The sequence below is a fragment of the Daktulosphaira vitifoliae genome, unplaced genomic scaffold, assembly GCF_025091365.1.
Source record: "Daktulosphaira vitifoliae isolate Bord-2020 unplaced genomic scaffold, ASM2509136v1 Scaffold_1, whole genome shotgun sequence".
Lineage (NCBI taxonomy): Eukaryota > Metazoa > Arthropoda > Insecta > Hemiptera > Phylloxeridae > Daktulosphaira > Daktulosphaira vitifoliae.
The window spans coordinates 74,359,883-74,376,651 of NW_026099572.1; the positions used below are offsets into that span (position 1 = coordinate 74,359,883).

At 25.6% G+C, this 16,769-nt stretch overlaps 1 protein-coding gene across 8 annotated transcripts in view; it reads right to left on the reverse strand.

The window, feature by feature from the left end:
• Positions 1-16,769, reverse strand: part of LOC126898037 (alpha-tocopherol transfer protein-like) — a 30,282-nt gene that overhangs the window by 12,375 nt on the left and 1,138 nt on the right. For 3 of the 8 annotated variants that reach the window (XR_007702223.1, XR_007702220.1, XR_007702219.1), the window contains exons 2-12: positions 10,907-11,048; positions 8,654-8,810; positions 7,015-7,270; positions 6,801-6,911; positions 6,614-6,719; positions 6,291-6,450; positions 4,937-5,023; positions 3,817-4,864; positions 914-3,737; positions 388-839; positions 49-326 (exon numbers count right to left, since the gene is read on the reverse strand). Coding sequence is in view for 1 of the 8 variants with exons in the window: in XM_050672006.1 (XP_050527963.1) it covers positions 6,380-6,450; positions 6,614-6,719; positions 6,801-6,911; positions 7,015-7,270; positions 8,654-8,810; positions 10,907-11,039 (834 nt within the window). In the remaining 7 variants the exon portion in view is untranslated. Of the gene's footprint in view, positions 1-48; positions 327-387; positions 840-913; positions 3,738-3,816; positions 4,868-4,936; positions 5,024-5,732; positions 6,451-6,613; positions 6,720-6,800; positions 6,912-7,014; positions 7,271-8,653; positions 8,811-10,906; positions 11,049-16,769 lie in introns of those variants that run through there. The other 5 variants (XR_007702222.1, XR_007702224.1, XR_007702221.1 and 2 more) reach the window with 5 other exon arrangements.

Consider the following 16,769-nt stretch of genomic DNA (forward strand, 5'->3'; position numbering starts at 1 on the left):
CATTACGTATATAAATATTAAATTAAAGACATAAAAAAAAATCTAAACTGTGTTCATGTATAAAAGTTCTATATTTTCACCATACAAAGCTTTCATAGTTCCTTATTGAAAATCGTACATCAGAGTTTTCGATATGACCAATACCGCAAATTCTATATACATAGGCTTATTAAATATTATATCATCCTTATGAAGGTTTATTGTGCACAAATTGTTATTGTAAATAGTTGCACCTCTATGGTTCGGTAGATTAACAAATTTTCTATACTTTAATTCATTGCTTGTAAGTTCCATTTTCATTCGTAATCGTACATCTATAATTTTTCCTAAAAAAGTAATTTAGAGCATTAAATTTAATGTCAAAATTGTATTATATTTCGTACGTACCGAATACTGAATTGTTCATTAGTTTATAAAAATCCTTTTCGAACACATTTTTGGCTAACGAACGAAATTGTGTATTCAACGATATATAATTTGCTAGCCAAGGGAATTGATTGAAATCTATTATTCTGTGTACTTTTTCTAACATCAGTTCTGCCTGTAATGCCTGTTTCAGCGAATTGTAACGAACAATGTAATTTTTTTATGTTCTAAGGTAGTCAAAAGCTTTAGAAATTTAGAACCTTTAGGTACTTCCTTAACTGGAAGATATGGTAAATCGTTATGATTATTATGTAAGTGTTCAGGGTATGAAATGTCAACTTCTAATATCATTCCTTTTTTTCAAATCAACTGAAGTTTCTTCCAAGAGATTTAAAACTGCTGGAACACTTAAATTCTTTTCACTCCATTTGAATCTGTTTTTAGGTAGGTACTGTGACATGGCCCATCCATACCTAAAAAGTATTATACAAATAAATTACTAATGTAAAACTATAATTATTATTAAAAATAATACAATAAAACTTACAGATTTGTAGCACCAAGATAAATGATCTAACCATCTGGTATATTGACATCATAGTCGGCAAGTCCAACATGATTAGCTTTGGTATATTTGCGTACTGCTGTCGTCAAACCTCCTCGTATACCATTTCAATCATCAACATATCGTATTCATGCAAAAATTCTAAGTTAACTTTTGTATGTTTCAACATACAGTCAAACGACATGCCTTGTGCAGTGTAATAATAATTGGGATCAAGTCCATATATTTTGATACATGCATCTCTAAATGATTCAAAGACATCACACAGCAATATCACATCCAATTTCAAATACCAATCACTGTACTGTACGAGCGTTGCACATCCGAAGTGATCCCAAACTTTTTGTGCATGTTTATAGTCCTCTTCGGTTATATGACTTTCATTCAGAGAACTATAAAAATCATTTATGGATGGCAACGCTATTTCGTTCAATTTTTCAAACGAATCTGTATATTCGTAAGGGTAAACACCTTTATGAGTAATAAGATTGATATTTGAATTTGGAAAATGTTTTGTCTTATCTTTGAATTTTCCAATGTCACCTTTAGCCAAGTTTTCCGTTAGTTTAGACAAACTAGATGCCATGAATCTATTACTATCGACAAATCTTATGTGAAAGTCCTTCATAACAATTTTGAGAAAGAAATTAACTTTACTTTGGTGTTAGGTATAACAGTTATGGGTTTATAGTCGTATTGAAGCTGTGTTACAATGAAATGACCGTCGTAGTTAGATAAGTTGTAAAAAAAGCAAGGGACAAATTTAGGAGACTTTTACTTAAAGTTGCATTTTTACAATATGTTTGCCTATATTTGGATGTTAAATGTTTATGATCACGTACTGGATGATTCTTTGTAGAGAACTTACTGAAACATAAAAAACATGAACTTTGTGTTAATGATCTCATTATGTTTTTTTGCATCAGATTGATTGAACGTCATAAGAGAGTTAACTTTTAACATTTCTCCAATATTTTTAGCCATTTCTACAATTTTCTCGATAAAATTTTTGGCAAAATCTTCCTTTTCTCCTTAGTCATCACCTCTGTATAATACTGGATTCGTTGGAATTGAGAACTGTTCTACCAAACTTGTTGTTATATCATCCCTAGTTTTAACATAAAAACAGTAACGCAAGTGTTCGTGATCATGTGTTACTCTAGTGTTCAATATTTCTTGAGTGTCTTCATTGTTATTCTTGAATAGTACAGCTTTAAAATCAACATAGATAACCACTGGATGACGTTGTGTATCCCCCCCCCCCAGTTTTCAAACTTGATGAATATATCACGTTCGAGCATAACATGAGCTATAAGTTCGTTTACTGTACATCTTTCTTTATGTCAACGTAGAAGCTCCTCTTTGCTAGGCTTGTTGGGCTTTGAAGTGTATAATTAAAAGCATCTTGACAAATCAGTAATAAAACAGTAATGAAAAATACCTTGATCGTTATTCAGCATTAAAAGATCAAAGTGATCAGGTTTTTCATCTTTGCACACTCTTAGAGGTAAAATAATATTTTTATTCACTCGAGCACGATTTTTTTTGTATGTGGCAATACCCTTTTTTAACCCGTAAACGTTAACTGGAACTCCTTCATTTTATTTCTCAAATTTCGAGATTTCATCAAGGGCCATCGGCATAGTTAAACCAGAGAAACTGTACCTATGATTAGATTTTCCAGATGTTTTTGTTGAACAGTCATACGTGAAGCGTTTGGAGAGATAATAAATTTAGATATAATACTGTAAATGAAACACTTGTTTTCTGAATTTTTCACGTTAATTATTGCAAATTTATTTCTATTTTTTTAGGGAGTGGTAAATAACTACCACCTCCAAATGGTGTATATTTATCGGTGTACAATATAATACCATCAATTCGATTTAATGTAAATCCACTACCTTTTCCTAGATATTCCTCTTGCTCTAAAATAAGTTTATTGAATTCTTCATTAAGAGATTCGTGTATTGAACTAGACATGAACAAATTTCGCTGTGTAGTTTTAAAGGATCTATCTTCTTTGGTTTCAGCTTTGTTAGGAATGACGTACGTGGATTCTAGTTTTAAACTGTACTTAATAGGACTATCGGTTAAGAGACGTTGCAGCAGTTCAATTAGTTCAGGCCTTATTTCCTCTGAAAACGCTTCATAGTTAAGTCCCCGTTTTTATTTATTTATTTTTTTTAATAAGTTTTATGCAACCCTTCAAATGCCTGTTTTATCAAATTAAAACCACTAACATTTAAATTATCGAGTTGAAATTTCTTTGTCTTTTTCCCCCTAGAGTCTGCTAGTAAGCAAAGATTATCCTCTTCTTCACCACCCCAACAAGAGTCAATCCCATGTTTTCTTTTTTCATCTGATAAATGTGCGTTAGCCATTCTTAATTAATATATTTTGTTATATAATGATATACTTTAAAAAAATAAACTAAAGTTATAATTAAAAAACATTTTTCCTAAGTATTATAAATTTTGAAAAAATCGTGCATGGTGTATGGGCAACTTGTAATATGTACTGTACTTAATTAATAATATAAATTTTAAGAAATTAGCTTTTAAATTGTAATTGTTTTAATAAAATCATAAAATTATGAAAAATCGGTTATGACGTTTAGGCGAGTTGTAATATTTACTGTGCTTAATAATAATAATAATAATAAAATCATTTTTCTTGCCTTTTTTTACGTTAGTCGATGTTGATGGTTTACAATCAGGTATAGTAACACTTTGCAACGGCTTATTCATATTGGGGTTTACAACATTTCTTTTAGTTACATTCAATTGTACTGGACGGGTTTCATCTATAAAGTATAATTATAATTTGCATAAAATATTGTTTAATGAACTTTTTGTTAATAATATCTTAAAAGAATGACTTACCATGTAACAATTTCTGATGTCTTATTAAAAGCTCTTTCTTGTAAATTTTTTTGTACATACATTACAACTAATTCGCGCATCACTATAAATTTTCATATGCAGTTTACGATTGCTAACACTTGAAAATGATTTACCACAAGTACCACATTGATGAATTTTTACCGATTTTGAAAAAATAGTGAATAAAGATTGAAGTTAACTGTAGATTATTTAAAATGTATATAATGTTTCAAGTACAGTTAATAACAAATGTTAACTAAACAAGTTAAGAAACACGAATTACACTTGTACAAAATGTTAAATGTCTTATTGGGTAATTCTTACATATAAATTTTTGTCCCTTTCCTTGTCCTTTTAGACTCCTCACTTAACGAACTAAGTATGGTATTTTGCAAAGGTATAACATATAGTATCACTAACTAATGTACATGCGTTAATGCATTGACTCATTAGTAGAAGTTTCTTTAAAGAATACCCAAAAGTAAAAGAATTGAATAATATAAAGACTAGTTATAATGTTATAACATTCTTAAACTTTAAAATGTATTCATAGTTACATTTTAAACAAGAGATTTCATATAGTAGAACTATATGGTTATTATAATAATAATCAACTAATCAAACATTAACAAAATATGTATATTAACAAACGCATTAATGTAACTGAATAATCAAAAAGAATTTGATAAAATATTACTTCTAACGTACAAATATATTCTTTTTAACTAAATTTGGTTTTAATTAATTTTCTTTAAACTAAATTCTTATGAAATAGTTAAATATTGTACATATTTATTTGTTTACTTTAATATCATAATAATAATCACCTTGTGATGAGTATGATTACATATCGCCTTTCTTCTGTGTAGGAGTAAACCGTTGGTCTACTGTTTAATACATACGTTAGTCAAGGAAGGGGGGCCCTCTATGGTCAAAGGCATACACGTCATAGTTGGGTTTCGTTGGGTTAATATGCCGCCGCCTCTCTAATGTCCTTTTAACATTTCACATTTCATATTTCACACTGTTTCCAAGGAATATTCTATATCTACTTAAAGAAAATAGGAAATCTACAAATTTACATCGAAGAGTTTACTATTATTATAATGATTTAAATTACTGTAAGATAACATCTATACATCTATGCCACGTCCACACTGCGTCGCCACTCTACTGTGCTACCGTTTTTATGTTTAGTAACCATTATCTATAATTATAAGCTATTGTAACTTTTATTGAATAATACTACCTTATAAGAATAAAAATATTACATATTTATAAATGTGTATTTAAAAGTTTTTAAGTGCAATACCATAAATTTAAACCCGATCAACCTACGCTTAAATAAATAGTTATAAGTTGAGAATTACTCAAATAAAAAAAATGCGATTTTTGCTATAAAATTATATAAGAAATATTATAATTAAATATATATTTTATACATATATACAGGGTGATTTGTTAACTATGTCTCACGTAATATCTTTAAAAATAAAAAAGTTTATAAATAATTTTTTTTTATCTTTATGGACCTTTGATGAGCCGTCTTATAAGAAAAATTGAATTTCTTTCATCATCCCTTATGCTTTGAACTTGTATCAATTTCAGATTTTCAAATGGCAACCCCAAATTATTTTTGTTCATGATAAAAAAAAATTATGAATTTTAAACAAAATACGTTACTTTAAAATTCACGATATTTGATGAAAAAATGCAGAATTTTTTCCAACACGGACACATTATTATTTTATGTAGTGATAAGAGCTACCGATTTATTTTGACGAAGCAGGTAGTCTATTATTTAAAACTGGTAGCGCTTATCGATTTACGACCTATAACGTTCGAGCCTGTTGTTTTTTTTTAATAAACTCCAAGCTTTAGAGAGCCGTGGAGTGCTTAATATTAAATAAAATAAATTATTTTTTTTTATTAAACTAAATCTAATGGTGTAAAAAAAAATAGATTTGCTATTTGAAAATATGAAGTTGATACAAGTTTTAAGCATAAGGGATGGTGGTAGAAATTTAGATTTTCTTGTGAAACACCTCATCAAAGATCTATAATGATTAAAAAAAAAATTATTAATAACACTTGTATTTTTAAAAACATTACTTGAGACATAGTTAGCCAATCACACTGCATATTTGTATTTAAACTTATATATGATGCCCAAGATTTTAAAACAATAGAAATTGTAGTTGTATATAGTCTGTTATATGACTATATACTTTTAAAGAACTTAAAAGCCCGAGCCAAAGAGTGAATTCAATTTTATTCAAATAATATTAAGGAAAACAGGCTGTAGAAATAGCTATTTATAGTAACCAACGTAAATTAACTTAAGTTAAATGTATTATTCCAATATCACATACAAAATGTTTAATTATACAAAATATTAGGTCTAGTACTAAAATCATTAAGACATTAAAATAATTTTACAGCATAAAAATTAATGAGATTAAAAATTTTTATACTTATAAGTTTATTCAAAAATTAACATTTTGAGTATTGTACATAAAATTTGGCGGGTGTAGTCATTTTTCTATACTCCTTATTGTTCTTTTTAATCTTTAGGATACTCGTTAAAGTTTAATAGCCAATCACGATATAAACACATAAATTCATAAGTTTCATCTATAGCATACAAGAATATATTCTCGAGTAATAAATAAAATCATTAATAAAGTTACACAGATTGTTTAGTAAGTAAGCAAACAAGTCAATGGTTGCAAACAATGAGAACAATAGAAACCTGTTTCCTTACTTACTAAACATCATATATAATACAAAAAAGTACCAAAATATTCAATGTGACTTTTCCCTTGGCCACCCATTTCCTCAGGCATATACTCAAGTGGAACGTATTTAAATACTTCAGTTGATCCTACGGAATGTAAAGTAACCTAGAGTAATGAAAATTTAAAGTTTTGTTAGAAAAATGTACACTAATTACGTATAAAAAGATATTACAATTTAAGACTTACTATATCTAAAAAATGGCTTCTCATAAACGGTTTTAATAAATTAAATAACGTTATAGCGAGTGAACCCGCGTTTACAATATGTACTGCCTTTAACCTTATAGGTAATCCATCCTAAAAAAAACATTTATTAAGCATTATAGGCAATAATTTTCTTTAATAAAATTTATGAAATAATTCAATACGTGTAATTTAATACTTAAACATTAGTGCGTACTTGTACAAATTCCATAAGACGTTTTGCCAAAGTCATAGGAATTTTTGTTAAATGTCTCCAGTTGAGGTGTTTGGCATCCATCGTAAGAATCACTCCTTCGAACGTCCCGTGCTGTATAATTAAAGCATCCATCACCATAAAAAATAATTGTGCACTTTTCACGTAATCAAAATATTTAGCATCAGTTTTTTTAAAGTTAGTATATACATATCTATCTTCTTTACCTTTATATGGAGCCGATATTATAGGGAAACTCCTATAAATTTTAATTTAAAATCATGAAACAATTATTGATATCAACATGGTCATTAGTAAGATGGCGGTTAATTAAAACTTAATCTTTTAATACACCGAAAAGGAACATAATATTATTTTAAAAAAGGTAATTGAGCATAATAATATGAATTTTTCGGAAGTTATAATATTAAATAAAACATATTATCTTGATAATAACGAATTTTGGAAAAAAATTAATAAATAGTAAAAAAGTGGTATAAGAATTTTAATAACAAGAAATATCTATTTAATTAAAAATACAACATGGTATAATTGTTAACGCATTTTTTTCTCTGCAATTTAATAACATTTAATTCGGATGAAATATTAATTCAATAAATTTAAAATTAAATCAAATTTCATACATATATATTTTTAAATTTGAGTTAGAAGCAGTATTGAATCCAGACAGGTTCTATGAACATTGTCAAAAAAAATAAAATGGGTCACAATTTAATAATTACTGAAAACTAAGGTTGATTAAGTATAGCTGGATTCAATTTCGTTTAAGAGAATAAGAATTTTTACTTTTGTATAAAATATAAATGCAACCAATTAAAAAAAAAAAAAACATATTCTAAATTATAGAAATCTCTGTATTTAGTTACTATAAAAATATTTTTAACACTTTTATACAACAAAGATATTTTTTCACCAAATAATATTTGTCATTAACATTTTTCGATACAGATTGTATTTATACAATCAATAACATTAAAATTATCAGCCAAGAATGTGTATACAAAATTTATGTGTGCGATTATGTTAGAGTTAAACGTCATCGTTATGAACAAATGCGTAAGTCAATTTATGCTTTTATAGGATAAATAAAATTGCTAACTTAATAATATTTAAGTCACATCACTACATGTTAAATATTGAGCATTAAAAGATATTAAAATTTTTATTGTTAATAAAATTATGGATAAATTAAAAATATATGAACATGATGTAATCAATAATAATTTTGTAATAAATTAACTAGTTGTATATTTGTTATTGATAGCAAAAAATTAAGCAACTGGGCATGTTAACCTACGTCACTAAGAGTATCATTTTAAATGCGGTCACTTATAAAAATACAATTCAACTGGTGCCATTTCTATGAAAATCAATTACGCATTAAAAGGCTATCTTAAAAACAAAAAAATAACCTAATGAACTTTAAGAGCTAGCATTGAATTAAATCAACAAATTTACTAAAACTATCAATAAGTACATAACATGTATGCTTTGTACAATACAAATTACATATTATCATCAGATTAACCTTTAGTTAATTCAAGAAAAATTAAATAAAAACAGTATTATATTGTTTAACATTTTCTTCGTAATTAACGAATAAAAAATTTTAATTCCTCACATAGTTTCAAACATATCTTTCATATCATCTGACAACGGATCAACTCTAGTGAATATTTGTGGAATATCCTTCCTATATTTGAAGTAGTTGACGAGTACAGCGTATGCTTTTTCTACATTGAAATAAGAACTATGCAAAAACAAAATTATTTCTCTATCTAAAAAAAAAAAACAGGAAAAGTATAAATTTAGAAAAAAATTTTACTCATATTCTAACATAAGGCCTAAATAGGGTGTAGATTTGAGAGGTTTAAATTATCTATTTCAAAAAATGTTTTAAAATATTTAATTCATAGTAAATGTAACGAAGTCAACCTCATTCCTATAAATCTATATGGGCTTAAGAGTAATTATTTATTATGAGTGTTTCCTAGAACAAAATAATTTATATGAATTTATAAAATGTAGCTTTGTTTACAAGTCCGTTTTTCAGATTGATTTTTGATTCATAGAATAAAATTTAAATTTAATAAAGATTAAGCGATAAAAAAAAATAAAATATAAAATATTTTGAGGGATTTTAACAATTTTGAATAAGTATTTAAATTAAAAACTGAGACATTGATACTTCCCCCATTAGTAAGGATATTTATCACTCTATCTAGATATACTACCATATAATTTAATTTAAATATATATTTGTTTATTCATTGATTATTCTTATTTAATATATATAATGATAAAACAAAAAAATAATATTTATAATAGCAATATTTATCAAAAACTATAAACACGAACTTAAAAAAAACTTAAATTCATTTTATTTAGGATAAAAAGCAATATTAATCAAGTTATAATTAAGGAAATAAGAGTTTATGTTGCTTTTGGTATAATCCACGAATTTTTTAAAATTAAATAATATCTACTAATTTGCATTGAAGCGTTTCTTTTGATAGTTTTTTTATCACTGTCCGATATCATCTATACTTGTACAAATTATATCACGCCCCTATGGTAACACTACCCTACTGTGCTATCGTTTTTTTTTAATTTGAAGTATTATATATCAGTACATATAAGATGTTGTTTGGAAACATGTAGTCTGTAAGGGCTAAGCCTACATCCAATGATGTAATCTGATGATTTTCTTTGGTTATTATGCTGATAAGTAGCGTGTTTATTTATGTATTTTTATTAAAATACTTAACTATCGGTAATCGATAATAAATTTAATATTGACAGTAAATATAGTGTTTAAAACGTAATCCAAAAATATAAAAAATATTTTAAAAAACCCAGTACAGGGGGTCGCGGCATAGTGGTGACGTGGCATAGTTGGATCAAGTATAATGATATCTGACAGTGATTAAAATCACTATAAAAAAAAAAACGCTTCGATGCAAATCTTTAGATTGTGTTTAATTTTAAAAAATTGGTGGAATATTCCAAAAGCTACATGATCTGCTATTTCCTTATTAATATCTTGATTAAGATAAAGTATGTCCAATGAAAGATGTATATAAATACTACTTCTCATGAAAAAATTGTATTGATTCATACATTTTTAAAAAGTTATAGCACTTCAAAGTAAAAAATGTAAATTATAAAATCGAGAATTTTCACACAAAAAAAGCATTTGGTGTCCATTTTCACCATGAAGACAAGTCCAGAGGTAAAATTTTTTTTTTCATGATAAATTACATTACATTAGCTTTAATTTAAAATATATATAAAAGTGTCAGACCTTCCGGAACATTTTCAAAAGTTAATTTTTTGTAAAAAAGTTGTCATTTTAAATGCCCCCCTGTGGGCAGATAAAGGGTCAAATTTACAAAAAAAATATATCAAATGATAATTAAAGACATCAAACATCTATATAAAAAAAAATTATATTGATATGTTCATTTTTAAAAAAGTTACGGCAGTTTTTAGTAAAAAAAATTGAAAAAATTTTGAAAATTAGCGATTTTTAAATTTGTAATTTTTTTGGAGGTTTCACCCATTTACGGGGAACAAGGGAAATTTTTTCAATTTTTAAGGGTAATGTCTTCGACTAAATACGATTTGTGATCTTTTGACGTATCGTTTAAAGAAATCCGTTCGGTGAGAGCTGAGAAAAAGTGGTAACAGACACAAAAAAAAAAACACATCATAGTAAAACCAATACCTTCTCAGCTTCACATCGAAGCTAAAATAAGGACAAATTTTGGATTAAAAGTAATTAAAGATGCTAAAATCTGTTTGTACACTATATAACACACAGACTAAATATGAATTTAAAATCTAATTAATAATAATTTAATTAAATACTAACTCGTAACAGCTGGTAATTTATCGTTTGCCTTTACGAGAGCTTTCAAAGCGTCAATATCTTCTAAGTTTAATTCTGGATATTTTTCTTGCTCTCCTTTTAAAAAATCTTCGTATCTAGTTTTGGGTGTATACATTATAAGATCCTGAAAAAAAACATAACATTAACTACAATTGATAAGACTATAATAACTTACATTGAATATAAATCACTTATTAATATGGGAAAATATATTATTATCATTATAATAAAACAAATAATTTTTTATAATAAAACACAATATTTGATTTTTAATGATAATTTTATTCACCCAGCAAAATAATGATAATTGTTTTTATACTACTAAAATAAGTTATTTTCGATACTTTCAGATCAAGATGCAACCATCGATAATATAGAAAACAAATTAACGAATGTACTAAAACTCATCACCAACTATTAAAACATTAATCAATTATAACTAAACTTAAACAAATTCAAGTATAATGCTTCTGCCAACAGAACTGTGACTCTACGAAACACATTAATGTAGAATGGTTAGAAAAAATATTGTAGATCACGTTCGTCGCATTCATTTTTAACTTAAGCTGATTCAAATGTTAAAATTAATTTTTTCGACTTTAAAGAAAAAAAATTGACATAAGTTTATGTCAATTAGTATTATAAAATATTCAAGAAAATCAATGTAACCCATTATAAGGTATATTAAAATAAATTAAAATACAAAACACAAAAATATTTCATGATAAACAGTAATTTTTGCATAAAAAATTACATTTTTCGATAAATTTGATATCCATTTTCTCATAGAAGAAAAAGTGTCGGGACAAATTTTTTTTTTAAACTTAGTTTTATCATAATTTTTAATTTGACATATATTTAAAGCTTGGAGTATTTCCGGAATATTTTCAAAACTTAAGTTGAAAAAGTTAATTTTTTGTGAAAAAGTTGTCATTTTAAATCCCTACAGTATGCAGGTAAAGGGTTAAATTTATAAAAAAAATATACCAAATGATAGGTAAAGACCAGAGTTGGGCAAAAACAAATCAAACTAATGAATAAAAAATAAAAGTATGAATAACTAATTAATTTGTGAATAAAGAATAATATTTTATTTTAAATAGTTTTAGTTGTGAATAATAAATAAAAATTATTCTGAATAATTTAACTTATGAATAAATTGATTATTCTGAATAAATTAGTTAAATAAATTGTGAATAATATCCAATTTTGGTGTAACAAAATTATGATAAAAATATAATATACATAACAAAGCAAATAATTATAACAACAATAATAATAATTTACATAATAATAACAATAATCGTGACAAAAATAATAATTAATTTTAATTTTTAGTTTCTATTTTGTAATTCATAATTTAAATTTGATTTTAATACAACTTTATACTCAAAATATAAAAATGTTATTAAAGCAATAAAACGCAGGTAAATAACATGTCGATATCAAGTGCTAAACCATTTAGATTAGCCTTATAGAAATTATTTATGATTTTTGGTTTTGACATTATCGATAGCAGATAATATAACAATAAGAAAAAAATACTAGTTTCAGTTTTCAGTTAAGTTGTAATTTTAAATTATCTATGAATCATTTAAGATAAACACGACTATGAAGAATAATGAATAACGAATAACTGAATAATGAATAAAAAATGTAGAATAACTCGTTGAATAACGAATAACGAATAATTGTAAAAATTAAAATAATGAATAAAAATAATCTAGAATAATCAAATGAAAAATAAACGAATAAAATATAATTTTTTATTCAAATAATCAATCGAATAATTTTTTATTCGAATAATACCCAACTCTGGTAAAGACATGAAGCATCTATAGAAAAAAATGATATTGATTTGTGCATTTTTAAAAAAGTAATGGCACTTTTAAATTTCAATTAGTTTAAATTGCTGATTTTCTCAAGCAACGAAAGTAACGAACAGTTGCCGAATCGCGGTGTGTTTACCACGCTTAGGGTACGAGATTCGAATCCGCCGGTGTGAATTAATATTTTGCATTTTTTTCTAATTAAAAAAAAATTTTCAAATCATTTGATTTTTATCTCATTTAGATTCAATAACTTCAATAAATATCAAGGATCCCATCACTATAGTCCCCCTCGTGGGAAGAAATTTCATATACATGTTAATATTATTTTAATATGTGGTTTTTTTTGTGGCTACGATTTATTTTGCCAACCCTCACTTGAACTACTTTTTTCAACGATACGTCAAATGATTACAATTCGTATTTAGTTGAAGATATTAACCTTATTAATATTTGAAAAAAAATCCCTTAATCAAATAAAAAGTAGCTTAACCATCTTTTTCCATACAAATAATTAAAATCATTAATTTCTAATATTTTTATAGTATTTATTGTCGAATTAGATTTGATATGATAAAAGTATTTAACTACAAAAGTAAATAATATTACTTTGTAATTAATTAATTTTTTAACTCTATTTGTGTGACCTACTACTTGTCTATAGTACTCCGAATTTTTTTGTGACATGTTGCTATATAAATCATAAATTAAAAAAAATTATTTTTAGTTTCACCTGAATTTAACAATGGATTTATACAATTATAATAAAAATACAATATTTTATAATAGTATATAATTCGCTCAATTGAGTAGATCTTTTTAACAACTTTTTTTCATTTTTTTAGTTAAAGTAAATCATTAAAATTAATTAAGTTCTGAATATTTCCATATAATTTTATGTTATATTTTTGAATCTAAAAATTACTAATCTGAATATAATTAAGGAAATAGTTAATGTTGCTTTTGTAATTATCCACCAATTTCATAGAATTAAACATTATCTACAGATTTGCATCGAAGCGTTTCTTGTGATAGTGTCACTGTCAGATTAAATTTATACTAAACCCAACTATGCCACGTCCCCACTGTGCTGGGTTTTTTTTTTTTAGATTTGTATCTTATATAGCATCATTTTACCAAAAAAATTGGAATATTATACACTGTTAGTAACACACACAAATGGAGTTAAAAAATTAATTAATTACAAAGTAAAATTATTTACTTTTGCAGTTGAATACTTTTATCATATCAAATCTAATTCTATAATAAAAACATTAAAAATATTTTCATACATTAAAAATCAACATTAAAACATTAACATTAAAACATTTCAATATTAAAAATCATTTTAATTGTTTCTGTGGAAAAAGCTGTTAAAAGTACTTTTTATTTGATTAAGGGATTTTTTTTAATGTTAAGGGTAATATCTTCAACCTAATACGAATTGTAATCATTTGACATATCGTTGAAAAAAGTAGGTTAATTGAGGGTTGGAAAAATAAATCGCAGCCACAAAAAAAAAAACACATAGTAAAATAATATTAACATGAATAAGAAATTTTTTCTCATGAGGGGAGACTATAGTGATAGGATCATTTATATTTATTGAAGTTATTGAATCTAAATGAGATAAACTGATAAACAAGATATAAAACCATCCCATACATATATAATTTTTCTTATCTGTTAGTGATAAGAAAGGTGGCGGAACCTCAATGAGGTACCATAAAAAACCATGGGGCCACCTCCGTGAGGTAGCCCCACAAACACACATCAGACGGACAAATTTTTTTTTTTGAATTTGTAGTATTTATTGTATGCTTTAATTTGATATATATTTAAAGGACGCAGTATTTCCGGAACATTTTCAAAAGTTAAGTTGAAAAAGTTCTACTTTTTATACGTATTATAATGTATATAGGAAAATTGTCCAATTTAAATACAAAGTATGTTAAATGAAAAAGGTATATATATTGTATTTAGAAGAAAAAAAATTTGTGTTGATACATACATTATTCAAAAAGTTATAGCAATTTAAAATTGATAATTTAAAATCGGAAATTTTAACAAAAAAATACATTATAGCATTTTTCTAACTACGGCAGCCATTTGCAAGTAGAAGATAAGATGTCAGGACAAATTTTTTTATTTTATTTTATAGTACATGACATAAGCTTTAATTTATTATATGTTTAAAGGATGCAGTATTTCCGGAACATTTTCAAAAATTTAGTTGAAAAAGCTAGATTTTGTAAAAAAGTTGCTATTTTAAATCCTCTCCTGTGAGAAGGTTAAGAGTTAGATATTCAAAAAATGATATCGAATGAAAAGGAAATATCTAAGGTTTCAATAAAAAAATTAATTAAGTTTTTTATTAATTTTTGAAAATGTTGTGGTAGTTAAAAAAAAAAGTGAAAAAAATGACGAAATTAACGATTCAGAAATTTGTAATTTTCTTTTGAAATTTCCCCCATTTACGGGGAACGAGGGAATTTTTTTCACATTTGGTAAAATTAATACCTTTTTAGCTTCGAATTGAAGCTAATAGTGAAGTAATTAATTTATCATAAACCACTTAATTAATCGAAAAATAGAAATAATATTGAGAATCTATTTTTAAGTACATGGTTTTCTTATTAATTAATCACAAAGTATTTTTATGTTCATCTCTTATACCTTATGAGGGTATTCATTTTACTTTTTCTATACTTTACTTTAAATAATAACATTTACAAAATAATTAATTTATCGTTATTCACTAAATTTATTTTATAATAAAAATTTTAATAATTTCTTATTAAATAAGTAGGGTGATCATACGTTCTCTTTTCTACAAGAATATTCTGTTTTCATATATTTTCTTGTTTTAACGGTCAATCAATTTTTTTATCTATTCAAAAAAGTGTTTTTTTTTTTTACTTATTCCAAATAAATACCTTGTTTTTATTTTTTAAATATAGTCACCCTAATCTAAAATTGCTGAATATTATTTGAATTTTTAATTAATTAAGTAGTTGAAGATAAAATATTCACAATGAAAATATGTATTTTAAATAAATTAGTAAGAAACATCACTAAAAGATGATAAAACAACCCAGCACAGGGGGTCGCGGCATAGTGGTGACGTGGCATAGTTGGATCAAGTATCTGTAAGTGATTAAAATCACAATAAAAAAAAAAATGCTTCGATGCAAATCTTTAGATAGTGTTTAATTTTAAAAAATTGNAAAAACGCTTCGATGCAAATCTTTAGATAGTGTTTAATTTTAAAAAATTGGTGGATTATTCCAAAAGCTACATGATCTGCTAGTTCCTTATTAATATTCAGATTAAGATAAAGTATGTCGAATGAAAAAGGGATTATTAAAGAATATTATTTCTCATAAAAAAATTATGTTGATCCATAAACTTTTTAATAAGTTATAGCATTATAAAGTTAAAAATGTATAAAAGTAAAATAGAAAATTTTCACACAAAAATAGCATTTGGTAGCCATTTTCACCGTGAAGACAAAATAAAGTCCGAAATTTTTTATAATAAAGTACATTGCATTATCTTTAATTTAAGATATACGTAAAAGTGTCAGACTTTCCGGAACATTTTCAAAAGTTAAGTTGAAAAAGTTAATTTTTTGTGAAAAAGTTGTCATTTTAAATCCACCCCTGTGGGCAGATAAAGGGTCAGATTTACAAAAAAAATATACCAAATGATAAGTAATGACATCAAGCATCTATAAAAAAAAAAATTTTATTGATATGTTCATTTTTAAAAAAGTTACGGCAGTTTTTAGTAAAAAAAATTGAAAATATTTCGAAAATTAGCGATTTTTAAATTTGTAATTTTTTCGGAGGTTTCCCTCATTTACGGGGAACGAGGGAAATTTTTTCAATTTTTAAGGGTAATGTCTTCGACTAGATACGATTTGTGATCTTTTGACGTATCGTTGAAAGAAATCCGATCGGTGAGAGCTTTAAAGGGGAAACAGACACAAAAAAAAAAAAAACACATCATAGTAA